We start from the raw sequence: 18445 nt of genomic DNA, 5'->3' as shown, positions 1-18445 counted from the left end.
TGGGTTAAGTGAATTACCCATAGACAATCCAGATAATCCACAACCAAGTATCAGCAGAGACGATGGTAACATATTGCATCAATATTTATCAAAAACGAGTGGCCAAGCTGAGCAGGCTCAAGTTCCTTTGAAAATACTGAGGGCAGAATATTTATCGTTCAAGCCGACGGGCATCAGTCCGATTCATCGCAAAGTCCAAACAATCCGATCAGTGTCGTGAATATAGACAGCGAAAAAAGAGGCTAGAAGATGCCAATACTATTGTCGTCCAAAGACAAGTTGTTTCTCCATTTATTGTGAATGTGTCTTCGAATGTGAGTGATATCCAAGTTGATTTTGTTGAAGTGTTACAATCTCAAACATTGGAAATAGAGTGTGATCCTCCCGCCACTTCGGCCGTTAGACAAGAATCAACACTACCACATGTTCCCATTGATGTAAATGAGGGAGACACATATAGTGCTTATCTTCAAAATTATAAAGCTCACCAGGAATTTATGAATAAATTTAAAAGTAATCTATTTGGCTATATTTATACAATAAAGGCACACCAGGAGGTTTTACACACTATTTTGCCAAATATATCTATGGAGGATACTTTGGCTCGTAATACGTGTTTCTCTTCTTTGAATAAGAAGAACATTCCAGCCATGTCAGTATATAATGGATTTTAATTTCCTGACATTCCGGATCACCTACCACCGCTCGTTATAATACAGGGTGGCTGATGAATTTTGCTACATTAAGAAACTCAAATAACTTTTTTTTTAGTGTATGGAATTCATTTATTTTTTTCAAGTTGAAGGTCATTAAATTTTATTAAATGTAGCTTAACTAGTTTTAAAAATAATTGAATTTAAATGCCCCCCATGCTCGTTGACACAAGTGCGGCATCTTAGTAAAAAGTTGTTCATTGCTGCTTTGAGAGTTGCGACAGGAATAGCCGCAATTGTTGCCCGAATGGATTGTTTTAGTTCATCCAAATTTGTTGGCTTTGTTTTATAAACTTCTTGTTTTAATAAACCCCACAAGAAAAAGTCAGGTGCAGTAAGGTCAGGCGACCTGGGGGGCCAACGAAATTCGGAGTTTCTTGAAATCAGTTTATTGGGAAATTTTCGTCGCAACTCTGTCATAACAGTCTGGGCTATGTGAGACGTTGCCCCATCTTGTTGAAACCACACAAAGTTGAAAGGAATTCTCTTTCGGCGTAGTTCTGGATAGAAAAATTCTTTCAGCATTTTCAAATAACGGTCTCCAGTAACCGTAACGGTGTGACCATTTTCTTCAAAAAAATAAGGCCCGACAATACAGCGTGAAGAAACCGCACACCACACTGTCACGCGAAGAGGATTCAATTCCGTCTCGTAGAGTATCTGTGGGTTAGAAGTACTCCATATTCGACAATTTTGTTTGTTCACATTGCCGTTTAAATCGAAATGGGCCTCATCAGACATGAAAAGGCAGTTTAACATGTTTTGGTCTTCTTCCACCATTTGCAGGATCTTCTGGCAAAATTCCAAGCGAATCGGCAAGTCTGCTGCATTCAGTTTGTTAACCATTTGAATTTTGTAGGGAAATAAGTCTAAATCTTTGTGCATTATTGTTTGCAAAGACTGTCGGCTGACACCAAGTTGAGCAAATAAGCTTCTTGTTGAAACCCTTGGATTGCTTTGTATAGCTGCAGCTACAGCAGCGATCGTTTCCTCCGTCCGAACTTGTGGGTTTCGATGATAAGGCCTTCTTGCGACTGTTCCTTGCTCAGCAAAATTATTCACCAGTCTCATTATGGCCCATCTGCTGGGGGGATCGCCGCCAAACATCCGCCTGTACTCTCTCTGTACCAAAACTACGGACTCCAGTGCGTGATAGCGGCGGACTATCCCAATTCTTGTTTGCGTGTCCCAGTTATCCATTTTAATAAATTTTAAAGATCAATCTGCAAATTAAAACAAAAATGGAACAGATAACTTAAAAAGAAAAAAAGTTATTCAATTTTTTTTTGGTAGCGGCTTTCATCAGCCACCCTGTATCAGATGATATCGCCTCGTAATCCCTTTATGAAGATCAGGAGATTGCGTCATGTTAATGGTCAATATGGTATCTATGAACAAATTATAAATGTGCCAGTTTGTGTGGAACAAATTACGTCTCGAAGATGTAAGTGAACATACTCCTATGGATGAATCTCTTACTGCTCAACAACAAACACTTCTGTGGAATGAAGATCAGTATCTTCTCATTGCACCAGGTGAACAAAATCTTCCAAGTTGTCTACTATTCGATGAGCATCCCGAAGAACTGTCATTTCCAGCGATCTACTTGGGTCAATTTAGAACTTTCCATGAAGAAGTTCGAGTAACACCATTTGCGGTAGCATCGAGTGAGCTACGTAGATCAGATCGACGTGCTGCAACACCATACCATTTATTTTACAGGGTGGGCCATATAGGGTTTGCTCTTTGAACCACCTATTTTTTTGAGAATGGTAACACAAATGACATGCCCAATGTGTTCATAATTTACTTAAAGGTTTGACATTTACGAAATGGGACGCTATACGCTTGAACAAAATTGGGAAATATTGAAAACCTATTTGGAAAGTGGTGAGTCTTCTTCTTCTTTTCTGATTTGCAAATCGGTGGCTACGTCAATATGCAAAATTGTCGGATTTGGGGCTCAGAAAATCCACACGTTATTGTAGAGAAGCGATTGCATCCACAACGAGTCACTGTTTGGTGCGGTTTTTGGTCTGGCGGCATCATCGGGCCATTTTTTCCGAAAATGAGCGAGGAGCCGCGGTTACAGTAAATGGCGAGCGTTACCGTGACATGCTCAACGAGTTGTTTCCAAAAATTGAAGAAGATGACATGGACGACATTTGGTTTCAACAGGACGGTGCAACTTGTCACACTGGTAAAGTTACACTCGAACTTTTGGCTACCGTTTTTGAAAACCGAATAATCAGCCGAAATTCCGATATCAATTGGCCGCCTCGGAGCTGTGATTTAAGCCCGTTGGACTATTTTTTGTGGGGAGCCGTCAAGGACAAATGCTATGCGAACCATTCAGAGACGATTGATGCTTTAAAACACGAAAACGAATTTGCCATTCATGGAATTGGAGCCCAAACAATCGAAAATGTGCTTAAAAATTGAGTTGTTCGATTGGCCTACTGTAAAGCCAGTCGTGGCAGTCATTTGAACAATATTATTTTTCATTCATAAATGACAATGTTCAATCTTCAAAATAAAAAAAAAAATTGCAAAAAATATTGATTAGTTTTTTTTTATAGCCGATTCAAAAAGCAAATTTTACATGGCCTACCCTATATATGGCGATGAAAATTATGCGTCTTCGTGTGCGCGATTCCCTCACAGCGGCATTTAAACATATAGGCAAAGACATTAAAGGTACCCGGCAGCAAATTGAAGATGAAGAGTACGTTAACAATTGTATTGAATAAAATCTTGCATTTCTCCGATCTATTCCCAATTCTGCATGGTATTGGTCCAATTGAAAAAAAACATCTTTTTGCAATGATCAGACACTTGGGAAAACCTACAATTTTTCTCACTATGAGCGCAAATGAAATTGGCTCGACAGATTTGCTTCGGTGCCTATATAAATTAAAATATGGAAGGAAACTTTGTGATCAGACTGCCGCTGAATTAAACCACATTGAAAAAATATCACTAGTTAATGAAGATGCAGTTACATGTGCAGTTTACTTCAACAAATTAGTGAATGTGTTAATAAGAATCCTCGCATCCAAAAAATTCAGTCCTTTTGGAAAATACTATGTTGTTATTTATTATAAAAGAATTGAATTCCAGCATCGTGGTAGCCCCCATCCTCATATTTTGTTGTGGCTGGCAAATGCTTCGTCTGATGCGTTACGTGATAGTAAAACCGAAGAAGTTGCATTAGTTGATCAACTTATATCCGTTTCATCAAGTGAAGCATCAACAAACATAAAACTTCAGAAGCGCTTATGCTACGTTTACGTGTTACAAGAAAATCGTTTCCAACAGACCTCAACAATGTTGATTTGAAGCACCATTTATGCCATGTAGAAATACAAGTATTCTGACGCCGATGTTTAAAGAAGAACCTGGTTTTCAAGCATATTACAAACATTACAAAAGTATCCATGATAATTTGGAGAACTATGAGTACCATTTTTATGCAGCCAACAATATACCTTCAGATGATTACTATCAAAACGTACTTCGTGTAGGAATCAAACGACCCAGAGTCTTCATCAAACGCCAACCTCATGAAAAATGCAATAATCCATTTAATCCATTCTTGTTCCACATTTTAAAATCGAATATGGATATTCAATTTAGCACTGACGAATATTCACGTGCAGCTTTTGTAGCTGAATATGTGAATAAGACTTATAGGGGTAATGGGCAATCTACAACGTTTAATCATTCAAATTATGGACGCACATCCTGAATTCGATAATATCGATATAACACGTAATATTGGCATCAAGGATCTTAACAATATTGAAATGACTAGTCAAGAGGCTACCTGGTACCTTTTGCGAGAGCCAATGTCTAAAAGCTCCACTGCCGTAATTTATATCCTAACAACATGGCCTATTGAACGACAAAGTGTACGGAAAATTAATCAATTATTAAACGAAATGGATATTGAAGACGATTCCACAAACATCTGGAAAGAAAATTGGTTTGACAAATATGAAAAGAGACATCCTGATTTAGAAGCTATTAGCTTGGCACAATTTGTTGCAAATTAAACAATTTATCCAGATAGCACGTTCAATGAGAGAAAAGTTCATCGGATTATCGGGGGGTTAGATAGGAAAGTGATGCGAACAATATAGCCACTCCTCTCCAATTGGCAACCTCTACCCACTGTCCAGGACCTGATGCCCTGGACTTGGTACTCCCTGTTTTCGCTAACGAGGCTCTGTCGACCGGTGACAAGGCGGTATAACCTTGTCAGCACTTTAAGCTAAGGTGTCGAGGTACCCGTGCCGAGAGCTGCATGGCTGGTAGTGTCTAAATAACCAGTCTTTAACGGTCCCCTCCGACGCCCAGGCTAGGTCGGTTGTATTAAGTGCCTTACCACGTCATGCCGGCTCTGCCGTGGCGGACCACCCCTTCCGTGCCTACTCGTGGGACCAACTAGCGAATGGAATCTAAAAATAAAAAAACAGAAGAAGAAGTAAAGGAGTTAACGGAGAGTGTGCTGGGCACTCTCTCCGAGGACGATCTTCTGGCCTCCAGCCAGGAAACGATCGTCGAGCCATGTTCGAGCGGTGCAAAACACCGCACCCCGCTTCTTAGACCAAGCCTTCTCCAGTCGGCTACCAAGACGACCTCTGGTGAGGTAATCAAGGCGGCCTCTGGAAAGGTTTCCTTGGGGGCCTCTGGTAAGGCCGCCAAGGTGACCCCTGGCAATGATGCCCGGTGACCACTGCGAAGGTCACCAAAAAGAAGAAGAAGAACTCGTCCGGTACCCTGCTCAAAGCGCGCTACCTGAGGGCGAAATTCATTCTGGCAAAGATTGCCAAGAATGAACAAGCCGGTATAGCGCACGAGCGGGACGCTGAGGACCGTGTGAAGTACGAGGCCGCGATCAGAGAGTACGAGGCCACGTCCGCAGCAAAATCAAACCAGCCGCAACAACAACCACAACAACAGCCAAAACTGGCACGGAGCTCGGCTAAACGTAACCGCTCACAGGTTGTGAGTGGACGTGTGGCCAAAAGGAGCAAATACTCCTCAACCCAGGGGGCTGGGGGCCCTTCAACCAGTGCGGCAGGCGCGGCCTCGAGGGCGGCTTACAGTGAGGTGGCCAGAGATCACCTCCAAGTTGCCCTCGTGGACGCAAAAACCAACAGTGGAAGAGCGGTGTTACCCCTTTGGGATGCCATTGAGGGACGGCTATCGGGTATGGTCGTCAGACACCTCATGGATAAAAAAGGGCCAGCACCTCTCTTCGACTCGGGTGAAATCTGTCGAGGCTGCAGGGTGATAAAATGTGCCAATCAATACTCGAAGGAGTTTCTGGAGAAGAGCCTTGCTACGGTTAGCAACGCCTGGGAAGGGCTTTCGCTAAAGCTCATCCCTGCCTCAGAAATTCCCAGGCGACCACGAGCCAGAATCTGGTTGCCGAAAATGGAGCTGGACAGTTCGGAAATTGTCCCGTGTCTCAAGCTTCAGAATCCTGAGGTTCCTATGGATGACTGGTCTGTCATCAAAGTAGAAGAACCTCAGCAGCATAGCTCAGCCATATTACTGCTGATAAACAACGAGTCGCTGGAGGCACTCGAAAAACAGCAGTTCAAACTTCGCTTCGGCCTTAGGTTGGCCAAAGTGAAGGTCTTCCCCGCCTCTGTCGCCCTGGACGATGACCTGGAGAAGCAGGGGGATGACGCCAAGAAGCTGCTCGACGATCTGCAGCTGTCTGGGACGGACGCAGATTCTGAACTGGGGGAGCAGTCGTAAAGGTGAGTAACACTTTTGAACGGTCTGTTAAAAGTATTACAAATTAACCTTCGTCATTCCAAACTAGCCACAGATAATCTACGAGTCACCCTCCGGGAGGAGGACATCGATGTCTGCCTGATACAGGAGCCTTGGATCTGGCAGCAAAAAATCATGGGACTGAGGGACAGATCCTATGACCTTTTTTATGCCCAAACTGATGGTAAGCCAAGGGCCTGTATCCTAGTAAGGAACACAATTGATGCCTTTTTGCTATCTAATTTCAGTTCACCGAATGTGACTGCAGTCAGGGTGGAACCATTCAGTGGCAGTTGCTTCTGCTTGGTGTCTGCCTATATGGCCCACGACAGATCGGCGCCTCCTGAGGAGTTGCAACATCTGGTGGATACTCTCCAGCCCAATAAGGAGAACATCCTGATCGGATGCGATGCTAATGCCAGACACACCATTTTGGGCAGCAGCGAGATCAATGAACGGGGTGAGTCTCTGTTTGATTTTATACTAAGCCGTAATTTACTTATCTGGAACAAGGGCAACTCCCCAACTTTTGTCTTTGCGGCATCGGGAACGTCAAATGGAAGTTCTTGATATCTCTCTTTCTACTAACTCATCTTCTGTTAGGGTTGAAAATTGGACGGTCTCCCAGAGGAACTCGTTTTCGGACCACAGGATGATCCTCTACGAAATCGATTTCATCCGGGAGACCTTGCTACCCCGCAGGAGCCCAAAACGAACAGACTGGTCTCTTTTCCACAGGGTTTTCTGCAAGAAGCTGTATAGGAGTAATTTCTTGACTACCACTAAGGAACAGCTGGACACACAAGTTAGACACTTAGAAGGGTCCTATCAGACTGCCTTCAAAGTGGGTGGCCAGTATCCTTTAGTAAGAAAGACTTTCCTCCCTGGTGGAGCAAGACGCTGACCGACTTGAAAGAGAAGGTTAGGAGAGTCTTCAACAAATGTTACCAAATAAGGAACTTTCAAGATTACCGGGAAATTTTGAAAGTTTATAAGAAAGCCATTAGAGATGCGAAGCGCAACTCTTGGAAAGAGTACTGCGAATCCATCGAATCCGTAAAAGATTCGGCCAGACTCAGCAGGATCATATCCAAGGACCACTCCTGTAAAACTTTTGTCAAAAGAGAGAACGGGGAGTGGGCTGAATCTGCAGGCGAATCCTTAAAAATCCTTATTGACGCCCATTTCCCGGAAAACTCTATTGATCCGGTCTGTAACGAAGACGCGAACCGGCAGGAGGGGTTACTTGTGATGTCCCTGACATCGGTCTTGTCCGCCAACAGAATAAACTGGGCTATCGAGAGTTTTTCTCCTTTAAAATCTCCAGGCATCGATGGTATCATGCCAGTAATGCTTCAGAAGACTAAGATCGTGGTGGTTCCCGTTCTTCAAAAGATCTTCTCGGCGTGTATCTCGCTGAACCACGTTCCTGCTAGCTGGAAGAAAACCAAAGTGGTCTTCATTCCTAAGGCAGAAAGGAGGGGCCACGTCCTGGCCAAGGACTTCAGACCCATAAGTCTTACCTCCTTTATTCTCAAGGTGTTTGAAAGAGTGATCGACTGTCACATCCAAGAGCACTGTGAAACCAGACTTTCTCCAGCCCAACACGCTTACCTGAAAGGAGAATCTACCGAGTCAGCCTTACATGAGGTAGTAGGGACTGTAGAGAAATCTCTGGAGGGGAAACAATTCACTTTGGCGGCCTTTATAGACATAGAGGGCGCCTTTAATAACATCACGGCGGAGTCAATTGTCACGGCTCTAAACAGGCTAGGGGTGGAAAGACCTATCTACCGCTGGATCTCGTCCCTGCTTGGCGGTAGGGAAATAAATGCGGTGGCAGGAGGGGCTAGAATCACCAGATTCGTACATAGGGGCACACCGCAGGGCGGCGTCCTCTCGCCTCTCCTTTGGTTAGTAGCTGTAGATGAAGCCCTAACTCGCTTAAACAGGGGTGGGGTAAAGGTGGTAGCATATGCCGATGACCTGGTCCTGATGGTCTCAGGTCCCTTCTCATCAGTAATGGCTGAAATTTTGGAAGGTGCACTGGCTACACTCAGCAGATGGGCCGCCAGTAGCGGTCTCAGAGTCAACTCTGACAAAACGGAGTTGATGCTATTCACTAGAAAATACAAGCCTCCACCTTTTAAGCTTCCTAGACTTAACAACCAGTGTCTTACACTTTCATCGGAAGTCAAGTATCTTGGTGTAATACTTGACCCCAAGACGCTTTAGATGGTTTGCGGTAAAGGTGGTAGCATATGCCGATGACTTGGTCCTGATGGTCTCAGGTCCCTTCTCATCAGTAATGGCTGAAATTTTGGAAGGTGCACTGGCTACACTCAGCAGATGGGCCGCCAGGAGCGGTCTCAGAGTCAACTCTGACAAAACGGAGTTGATGCTATTCACTAGAAAATACAAGCCTCCACCTTTTAAGCTTCCTAGACTTAACAACCAGTGTCTTACACTTTCATCGGAAGTCAAGTATCTTGGCGTAATACTTGACCCCAAGCTCCACTGGAAGCTGCACATAGAAAATCGAGTTAGGAAGGCTAATATAGCCTTCTATGCCTGTAAATCTATGTTCGGCAAAAAATGGGGCCTCAAGCCACGTGTCGTACTTTGGGTGTACAACTTAGCGGTTCTGCCAATTTTAACATACGGCTGCCTAGTTTGGTGGTTAGCTCTTCAGAAGGGCTACAACTGCACTAAACTAGAGAGAGTGCAGAGAACTGCATGTGTGGGCATCACTGGTGCCTGTAGAACATGTCCCACCGCTGCGCTCAACGTTATTCTCCACTTAATTCCTGTGGATCTGCAGGTCAAATCCATTGCTGCTCAGAGTGTAATTAGACTGAAGGAGTTTGGCCTTTGGAGGCAACTCCCTGTAGGGCATAGCAGCATCTTGAAGCAGATCTCCCCTTCCTTCTCTGATATTCGCACCGACCTCTCCATCCGCAAACTGTGCTTTGAGGGTTGTGCTAGGGCTATCTTTCCGAGCAGACAAGACTGGAAAGAGGGGAGAGTTGTTGCGGATATAGAGTTTATAGTCTCCTATAAACTGCCGGAGACAAGCAGCGTCTTTCAAGCAGAGGTCTTCGCGATCCTGCAGGCATGCAAAATGCTTCGGGATCGCTGTTGGGAGGGAGACATTAATATTTTTTCCGATAGCCAAGCTGCAATCAAGGCACTGTCGTCGCCGTATTGCAGCTCTCTTCTCGTGAACTCCTGTAAGGAGGAACTTAAACGCCTCGAGCGTGCAGGAAACATTTCCCTCATCTGGGTTCCTGGACACAGGAATATAGAGGGAAATGAAACTGCCGATGAGCTTGCCAGGAAGGGGGCGGCAGAACAGAATCCAGATGCCCTCTTCTCAGACATCGGTATCCCCTTGGCCGTCGTTAAAGGGAAACTACACAACTTCTTTCTAAGAAAAGCGCAAGACAGATGGAGGTCTGTCTCATCGTGTGCCATTTCTAAAGCACTATGGCCTGAATACGATTTAAACAGAACACTTAAGGTGATGGGAACCCCCCGCCATTCAATTTCCAAACTCATTGCGGTGATCACTGGCCACTGGGTGATCGGCACTCACGCGGAGAAGCTTGGAATTCCGCACAACCCCCACTGCAGAAGCTGTGGGGATCCTACAGAGAAAGAGACTGTGGAACACTTTCTCTGCGGTTGTCCGGCTTTGGCGGCTAGGCGCTTGAGATTCCTCAGCGTCCCCTTTGGGGATGACTTGACGGAATTCTCCAGCCAAGATCCTTTTTCTCTCCTCCGCTACATCAACAGCACTGGATGGCTGTAGACGGTCTTATCTCCTCCCTTAATCCTTTCACAGGTACTGGTCCACTTTATGGTATCAAAACGGCACGTAAGTGCTACTTGTAGTGTACCTGGGGTACTCTTGCCATCTTACCTACCTACCTATGACATGGCCAAAGATTTGCAAGAGTATAAAAGAGAGATGGTTACGTTACATATTCAATTTCGTAATGAAGAAACTGAAGTGGTGAAACTCGTCCAGATCTACAATGATACTGAAGATTTAATTCTTAATCGTCAGAAAGAATTTGAATCAAATTGAGATATTCAAAAAACAATGGAAATTTGTCAAGCTTTATGTCGTGAAGATTAATTAGAAAACCCGACTGAGATAGAGGTTGCTGCGGATCGATGTCCTGATGATAATCCATTTCAACAGTTATATAATGATCCACGTGCTGATATGAATGCAGACATTACTCTGGCTACATTGAACAGACTTGGGCGAATCGCAAAGAAAAGAGAATATCTGATGTCGATCGACGATGTGATCTGCATTGCTTACATTACTTCTGCTTCTACTGGAAAAGCAGCAGCAGCAATTTCTTTGTCCAATCTTCATCAATTGCATACTGAAGACGTTTATCAATATCGAGCTTTATTCAAATACGTCAAAGTTTTAATCATTCATGAAGTCAGCATGATCAGTGCGGAATAACTGGGAAGTATTGATGCACGCCTGAAGCAAATAACTGGTAATTATAAAACAAACTTTGGGGGATTGGACATGATCTTGATAGGAGACTTACGACAATTGCCTCCAGTAAGAGCTACTCCGATTTAAAAACAAGTAAAACAAAGAATCCACGTACCATTAATAACAGCATTTCAATTTCTGCTCAAGAAAAAATAGTTTCCACTGCAACAGAAATTTATAGGGGACGCCATACAAATGAACAACATGTATTTGTTCCACAAAATGTCTCTCATCGAAACAGACGGATTGCCATATCAGACTATTTTTGTGAAAAATGTGTACTATTATACATGATTACGACGAACATTGATGTAGCCGATGGCTTAGCAAATGGCGCCGTTGGTAAACTAGTGCATATAGATTATGACAACGGTGGAGAAGTGAGTTTTGTATGGCTTGACTTTCTTGATACTCCGAAAACAGGAAAAAAACTTCAAAGGAAATGCAGTGCACATAGATCAGCTACAATACCATTAAATCACAATAACTATAAATGCAAAACGTACACATTTTCTTATAGTTTGTGCATGTGCCAGTTAGGTTAGGTTAGGGAGTGATGGTTGCCCAGAGAGTGGGCCCACTTGGACGAATAAGTTTGGTTCATCCTTTGTGAGACCATTGCAAGAGGCGGAAGAGAGGTGAAGGAAAAAAGAGGACGAAAGGGAAAGGGAAGGGGATGGGGAAGTTTGAGTGTTTGTGGACTACGAACGGTGACTAGTCTGCGGTTGTGTTAACCTCTTTATGTTGCTGATGAAGTTCATCAGATTTTTGTTTTCAATACCTGCTATATCAGCAGGCGCAGAAAAGAAGTGAGAACCAAGATGCTTGAATCTTAGTCCCGCGAAAGCTGGGCAGCTGAGGAGCAGGTGCTGAGATGATTCCACCTCATCCTCCATACAGCTGACGCAAAAAGGACTCGTGAGGATGCCCACGAAATTTGAGAGATGAGATTTTGTCATCCTCAGAATATCCTCAAACGCCTCCTATCCAAACGTGGCCAGAAGGACTTCGCGATCTTACACGTTCGTGTACTTGCCCAGCGCTCGCTGAGTTGGTTCAAAGCCCATCCTTCCAGGAGTAGAGCGCAGGTTGTCAAGGGGATCCCGATCCTCTCCTTTCGCGGGCACACTACGTCACAGGTCCCTTGTCTAGCCAGCTCGTCGGCTTCGCAGTTTCCAGTAATCTCACTGTGACCAGGTACCCAAATTATAGTAGAATTCTGATGCAATCGGAAGTGAGACCAGGCGTTCCCTGACCAGTTTCTAATGCACCATCTTAGAGCTTAGGACCCTAATTGCCGCTTGGCAATCGGAGTAAATATTTACCTTCTTAACAGTTATTACGCAAGTAAGTAGCCAGTCAGCTGCTTCTTTTATTGCGGCTTGGAACACACTGCAGTGATCCGGTAGCCTGAATTTAAGTTTGATGGGGAGTTCTTTGCAGAATACTCCTCCTCCAACCCTACCGTCCAGCTTCGAGCCATCCGTGAACAGGTTAACTAGGCCCTACCCTCAAGTGTTGCCCCCGGTCCACTCCTCCCTTGGTGGAATGTGGGTGGAGAAAGTTCCGCTTGGACTAAGCAAGGGCACACACTAATCCGTCGACGAGGGGATGAGCTCAAAGTTTCTGAGGATGCGTGAGTGCCCATATGTGAGATTGAGCTTATAGCCCAAGCCCCTCAGTCTGATTGCGGTATGTGCAGCGGCAATTCTGCCTGTGATGTCTATAGTTCGAAGCGCCCCACTTATTCCAATGAGTGCAGACTTCTGAACTCTCTCTAGCTTTTTAACTTATGTCGTCCTTTCCAGTGAGTTCCACCAGACAACGACTCCATATAACAGGATTGGCATCATTATGATATTATAGAGCCAAAATAAAGCTCTAGGCGAGAGCCTTCATCTTTTGCCAATTGCGCCCTTGCGTCCATACAAGGCGATTGTTGCCTTTCTTACTCTCTCTTCAATGTTGGGAACGTAAGCTTACTGTCAAGGATTAAACCTAGGTACTTCACCTCGTCAGAAAGCACCAACGGAGCGCTCCCCATCAAGGGGAGTTGAGCTCTGGGTATTTTATATTTCCTCGTGAAAAGGACGAGCCCCGTCTTAAGAGGATTCACCGATAAGCCGCAGTCTGCTGCCCATCGAACAACTACGTTCCGATATCCCTGATATCTATATAGATATCTGTAAACTTTCCTCTAACAATATATGCCACCCTACAGCCCCTCCTCACCAGCATTAAATGATCGTCATGTGAAGTGATGCTGAATCGTCATGTATGTGAGGCAGAATCATCAAAGTAAAAGATCTATTAACTTACGGAAGAGCTTTAGGGCAAACCTGCCGACTAAAGATTCCTTTGAAAATAAAAAGATTTTTTTTTGAGTTAGGGCAAACAACTGCCTTCCAACTATCAGGACTGAGCTGATTGAGCTGCTTGAGCTGACTTCTGATAGAATGGCTTTATTTTTATACTTTCTTTTTGCCTTGTCATCAATAAAATATACATAATTACTATTAAACATTGTTGCAAGTAACAAATCAATAACAAAGTTGTAAACACTTAAAATACTATACAAATGAAATTCTGCTTAGGTTGACTCAAATTATGTTCAGGGTTAGCTTACTTCACAGTGAGTTATGGCTTTGCTTTGGAGTGGGGTATCATGTGACAAAAAGTGTATTTGGTGTGTGCCATGTGTTTACTTATGTTTCGGGTTTCAAAGAAAAGGGCAAAGAGTTTATGTCATTGAAATTGAAAAGAATTATGTCATTAAAGTGGAGTAAATTGAAATGAAAAGAATTATGTCATTGAAATTGAATGGTAGAGTGAATTGAAGTGGTTTACATAATTTGAGTTTGAGTATTAGGAATATTTGGAAGTGAAGTGGAGGTACTCTACACCCCTATGGTTAAGATTGAAAATTACTGTGCTAAGAAATTTGTTTAAATTTTGCAAGTACAGTGGCTTTCAATAAAAATAATTTTATGACTTTAAAAGTTTCTTAGTATATCTAAATCTATTTTTAATTCTATGTTTTATAGTAAATTTTTCTTAAATTTATTTAATATGATAATATTTTAGGTCATTGTGTATTTCTTAAGGGTATTAATATATTATGATATTCTTTAAGCTTATTGTTAATTTGTAATACAGAATTGACTCCTTTACGCTCCACTATGAGATAAGGGCCATGATATGGACTTTGCTGTTTTCTTCTAGTTTCTAGTTTTACAAATACGCAGTCACCTACTTTTAGTTCTGATGTGTTACTGTTCTTATCATGTAGTTCTTTTCTCTTTTGTTTTGTTATATTAGTTTTATTAGTTCTTGTGCCCTAAGAAGTGACTCTTTTAGTCTAAGTTTCATCTCATTTGCGTAATTGTTTAAGTTATATACTGGTTGATTGTCCTCGATTATGTCAGTTGGTAAGCGTGGAAGTTTTCCGTATATTAACTCGTACGGTGAAAATTCCGTCTCTATTTTCGGCGTGGTATTGAAAGCAAATGCAAAATAAGGTAGCCATTGGTCCCATTCGTGATTTTCAACGAAATGTAACAGAAATTCATTTAGAACTCTGTGACTCCTTTCAACTGTTATTGTCTGATGGTGATAGGGTGCTGAAAAGGTCTGCTTTATATTTAGTATTTCGCATATATTTTTCATTAATTCATACGTATACGAATTTTAATCTTTTTATATTTCTTATATCAGCTGAGGACGTACATTCCCAAATGTGAAGTTGGCCTGACTTCGAATGAGAGTTGTAGTTCTCCTTGTCTACCCTGGTGTTATTTTTGGCAGACATTCCCCTTGTTATTACAAACATTTTATTATTGTCATCACAATTCGTTGGTATCATTTTTTTAGTATGTCTGAGTCTATCTTTATTCGTGATAATGCATCGGCATTTGTGTTCATTTTGCCTTGCTTGTAGACTATTTCGAAATCATAGTCTGACAAATCAAGTCTAATCCTAATCTAAGTCTAATCTACACTTTTTTTTATTTTCATTAAGGTGCACGAATATTCAATGTTATGTTTATTTAATATAACTGAATGCAAAAAGTCACATTTGTTCTTATGCCTGTTTTGTGGTTAAATATTATATTTGTCAATGATAAAAATTTTAAATTAAATGTTAATATATTTAAATGCATTAGCAAAAAATCTCTATTCAACAATATTTATCATAGCATGTGTGAACAGTTTGATGCGCGTCGTTAATAATATTGAGAATTATTTCACTTTAATTAGCCGCCTAATCACATAAAAATAGTTAATTGTTACCTAATAACAACTTCATACTTTTAATTACATTATTTTATGCATTAATCAGCAAATAATCAGTCATAAACAAAATTGGGATATTCACAATCCAAAATATATATATATGTATATGTAGTTATATAAAGTACAATGTATGCTGTATGACAGTTAGTTTTTCAATCATTAGTTTATTGCAAGAAGTGGCATTTTTTATTTTAAGTTACTTTAGCTTTTTGTTACTGTTGTTTTGAACTTCGCATGTAGCGCACTGCGCATTTATACAGCCTTGTAGACTCTGACGGACTTCACGTCGTTGAGGGTGAGAGTAGTCACTAGCTCGGAGTTAGTGAATTCACGAATAATGATCGATGGTTTGTCACCCTTCTGTTCTTGCACCAATTTGTTGCCATCCAGAGTGAAGACGCTCTTCACTTTGCGACCATGAAGTGTCTCTTCATCGAATTCCTCGCCCAGCTTGAAGTTGTCCGTGGTTGTCTTGAAGGTTGAGGTAGTGGTGAAAGAGTAATTATCACCATCTTTCTTCAGTTCAACGGTGGGGCTGATACTGTTACCCATTTTGCGTAGAACCATACCGACACCCAATTCCTTCATGTATTCGTCGAAGTTTTCACTCTTTTCTAATTTGTATTTCTTTCCTTCCCAGACAGCCATTTTTACTAATGATTTATTTAGCGTTTAGGATCGTCCGCAGGATCGCCATGTAAAGTGCTTAAATGATCGTCATGTGAAGTGATGCTGAATCGTCATGTATGTGAGGCAGGATCATCAAAGTAAAAGATCTATTAACTTACGGAAGAGCTTTAGGGCAAACCTGCCGACTAAAGATTCCTTTGAAAATAAAAAGATTGTTTTTGAGTTAGGGCAAACAACTGCCTTCCAACTATCAGGACTGAGCTGATTGAGCTGCTTGAGCTGACTTCTGATAGAATGGCTTTATTTTTATACTTTCTTTTTGCCTTGTCATCAATAAAATATACATAATTACAATTAAACATTGTTGCAAGTAACAAATCAATAACAAAGTTGTAAACACTTAAAATACTATACAAATGAAATTCTGCTTAGGTTGACTTAAATTATGGTCAGGGTTAGCTTACTTCACAGTGAGTTATGGCTTTGCTTTGGAGTGACAAAAAGTGTATTTGATGTGTGCCATGTGTTTACTTATGTTTCGGGTTTCAAAGAAAAGGGCAAAGAGTTTATGTCATTGAAATTGAAAAGATGAACCTGGAAAGGTCGGCTCCAACCCCCAGCCTGCCCAGAGATTTAGTGATTGCCTCCGGGAGTACGCTATTAAAAGCCACCTCAATGTCGAGGAAGGCGCCAACTGCGAGTTCTTTCTGATACAGGGATTCCTCAATATCCTTAACAATTGTGTGCAGGGCAGATTCCACTGATCTGCCTTTACGGTAGGTATGTTGGGTGTGGGACCAACGCCCCCGAGGAATTTCGCTTCTTACGTGTAGGTCAATCAGCCTCTCAAGGGTTTTCAGCAAGAAAGATGAGAAGCTGATTGGCCTAAAATCCTTAGGGGAGACGTGTGAGCTCTTGTCAGCCTTGGGTATGAACACAACCCTCACAGCCCTCCAAGGTCCCGGTATATAGCCCCTGGATATGCAGCTCACGTAGATAGGGCTCAGCCAGCGGCATGACACCTCCACAGATTTCTGCAGTTGGGCAGGTATGATGCCATCAGGACCAGGAGACTTGAAGGGAGCGAAGGAGGCAATGGCCCAAGCCAAGCGGTGCTCATCCAGCAGCCAGCCCCTGTTTTGAAGAAAGATTGGTGTGCTTCCCAAGCTGAAGGAAAATGAACGTCGAGAAGCAGTTTTAGTGATTCCTTGCCGCTTATCGCCCAACGTACCGATTCATCCCTCAGGTATCATAAGGGAGCCGAGCTCCTCGTGAGTATTCGCCCTAATCTTGAAGACTCATGACTACCCTCCACGCTTCCACAGAAGTTTCTCCAAGAGTTCCTCTTGGCCTTCTTAATTTCGGACTTATAGATTCCCAACCCTGCTTTATACAGTTCCCATCCTGAGGGAGACTTAATTCTTTAAGCCCTATTAAAGAGGCATCTGCACGAAGTCCTAAGCTCAGAAAGCTCAGCCACCAAGGCGGTTTCTCCTTCTTAGGGAGTGTTCTAAGTGGACAGGAGCTTTCGAGAGCCTTATTACAAGCTGAAGTGAAGGTCTCCACCAGATTATTGATCGCTTCCTCCGAGAGATCTAAATTTTCCCTGGGTGCTTCGGGGTTCAGCAGATTCCTGCCGTATGTATTCGAGTCCGTTCTCCTCAGATTCCTGTAGGAGGGTCTTTTAGAACGGGTTTCAGTGAGAGAATATTGAAGATACCTGTGATCAGAGAAGGAGTGGGTGTTAAGCACCCTACAATCGCAAATTCGGTTTAACAGTGAGGAGCACCGCTTCCCTGGTGGCAGTAATGAAAGTGGGGTACTTAACCCTGTTGCAAATAAACAAATCTTTGTTTAAAATAAAATCAAGAAGTGACTAACCTCTTGCATTTATGTTGGTACTTCCCCAACAGGTGTGGTCTGAGTTTGCGTCCGTCCCAACAATAACGCCGGTGTCCAGGGTTTTCCCTGGAAATGGCGGACGCTAATCTCCTCCATTCCTCCCTGGAAATGGCGCCGTCCACCCTACTGCTGTCCATGATGTAGATTGCCTGTTTAGTGACTTCGCTAAATAATTTGGGCAGACCGGCATCAGTCCTCCGTCTCTTTTCGAGGGAGACATCCTCCTCCTGGGATCGTTGCCTCTTTACCCCTTAATCCACTTGTGACGCACCCACTCCCTTTCCTCTGCCTTCTTTTGCCCCACGCAGAACCTGCCTGGCCCACTCAAGCGTCTGAGAATATTTCTCAGGTAGCGGAGAAACATTTTGGTCGCCGTAGCGTTCTAGGATTTTGGTAGTAAGACGAAGGTCGGAGAAGGACCGTTTGCTTTGCCCTGCCTGCCGTTTAAGCTTAACAGGGGGTCCCCAAATAGGCAACCCCTAAGCCGCCGGAAGACTGAGGGAGGACCCCTTACTGGTACAGGCCACTCCATCCAGTGCCGCTAAAATAGAAAACGCAGATGGTTCCGCCTGCCCCTCAGGGTTCCCCTTGT

General features: G+C 43.0%; 2 protein-coding genes across 2 annotated transcripts; one reads left to right on the top strand and one right to left on the bottom strand.

Moving 5' to 3' along the window:
• Positions 1-4411: 4411 nt before the first annotated feature.
• LOC129250775 (uncharacterized) lies at positions 4412-6485 on the top strand. The gene is made up of 2 exons (XM_054890372.1): positions 4412-4582; positions 5541-6485. The coding sequence occupies exons 1-2, from the start codon at positions 4412-4414 to the stop codon at positions 6483-6485; spliced, it is 1116 nt and encodes a 371-aa protein (XP_054746347.1).
• Positions 6486-15527: 9042 nt separating this feature from the next.
• On the bottom strand, positions 15528-16062 carry LOC129249989 (probable fatty acid-binding protein). The gene has a single exon (XM_054889638.1). The coding sequence runs from the start codon at positions 15967-15969 to the stop codon at positions 15574-15576; it is 396 nt and encodes a 131-aa protein (XP_054745613.1). The 5' UTR covers positions 15970-16062; the 3' UTR covers positions 15528-15573.
• Positions 16063-18445: the final 2383 nt, after the last annotated feature.

Source organism: Anastrepha obliqua, chromosome 6 (genome assembly GCF_027943255.1).
Source record: "Anastrepha obliqua isolate idAnaObli1 chromosome 6, idAnaObli1_1.0, whole genome shotgun sequence".
Lineage (NCBI taxonomy): Eukaryota > Metazoa > Arthropoda > Insecta > Diptera > Tephritidae > Anastrepha > Anastrepha obliqua.
This window is presented reverse-complemented; position numbering and strand designations above follow the sequence as displayed.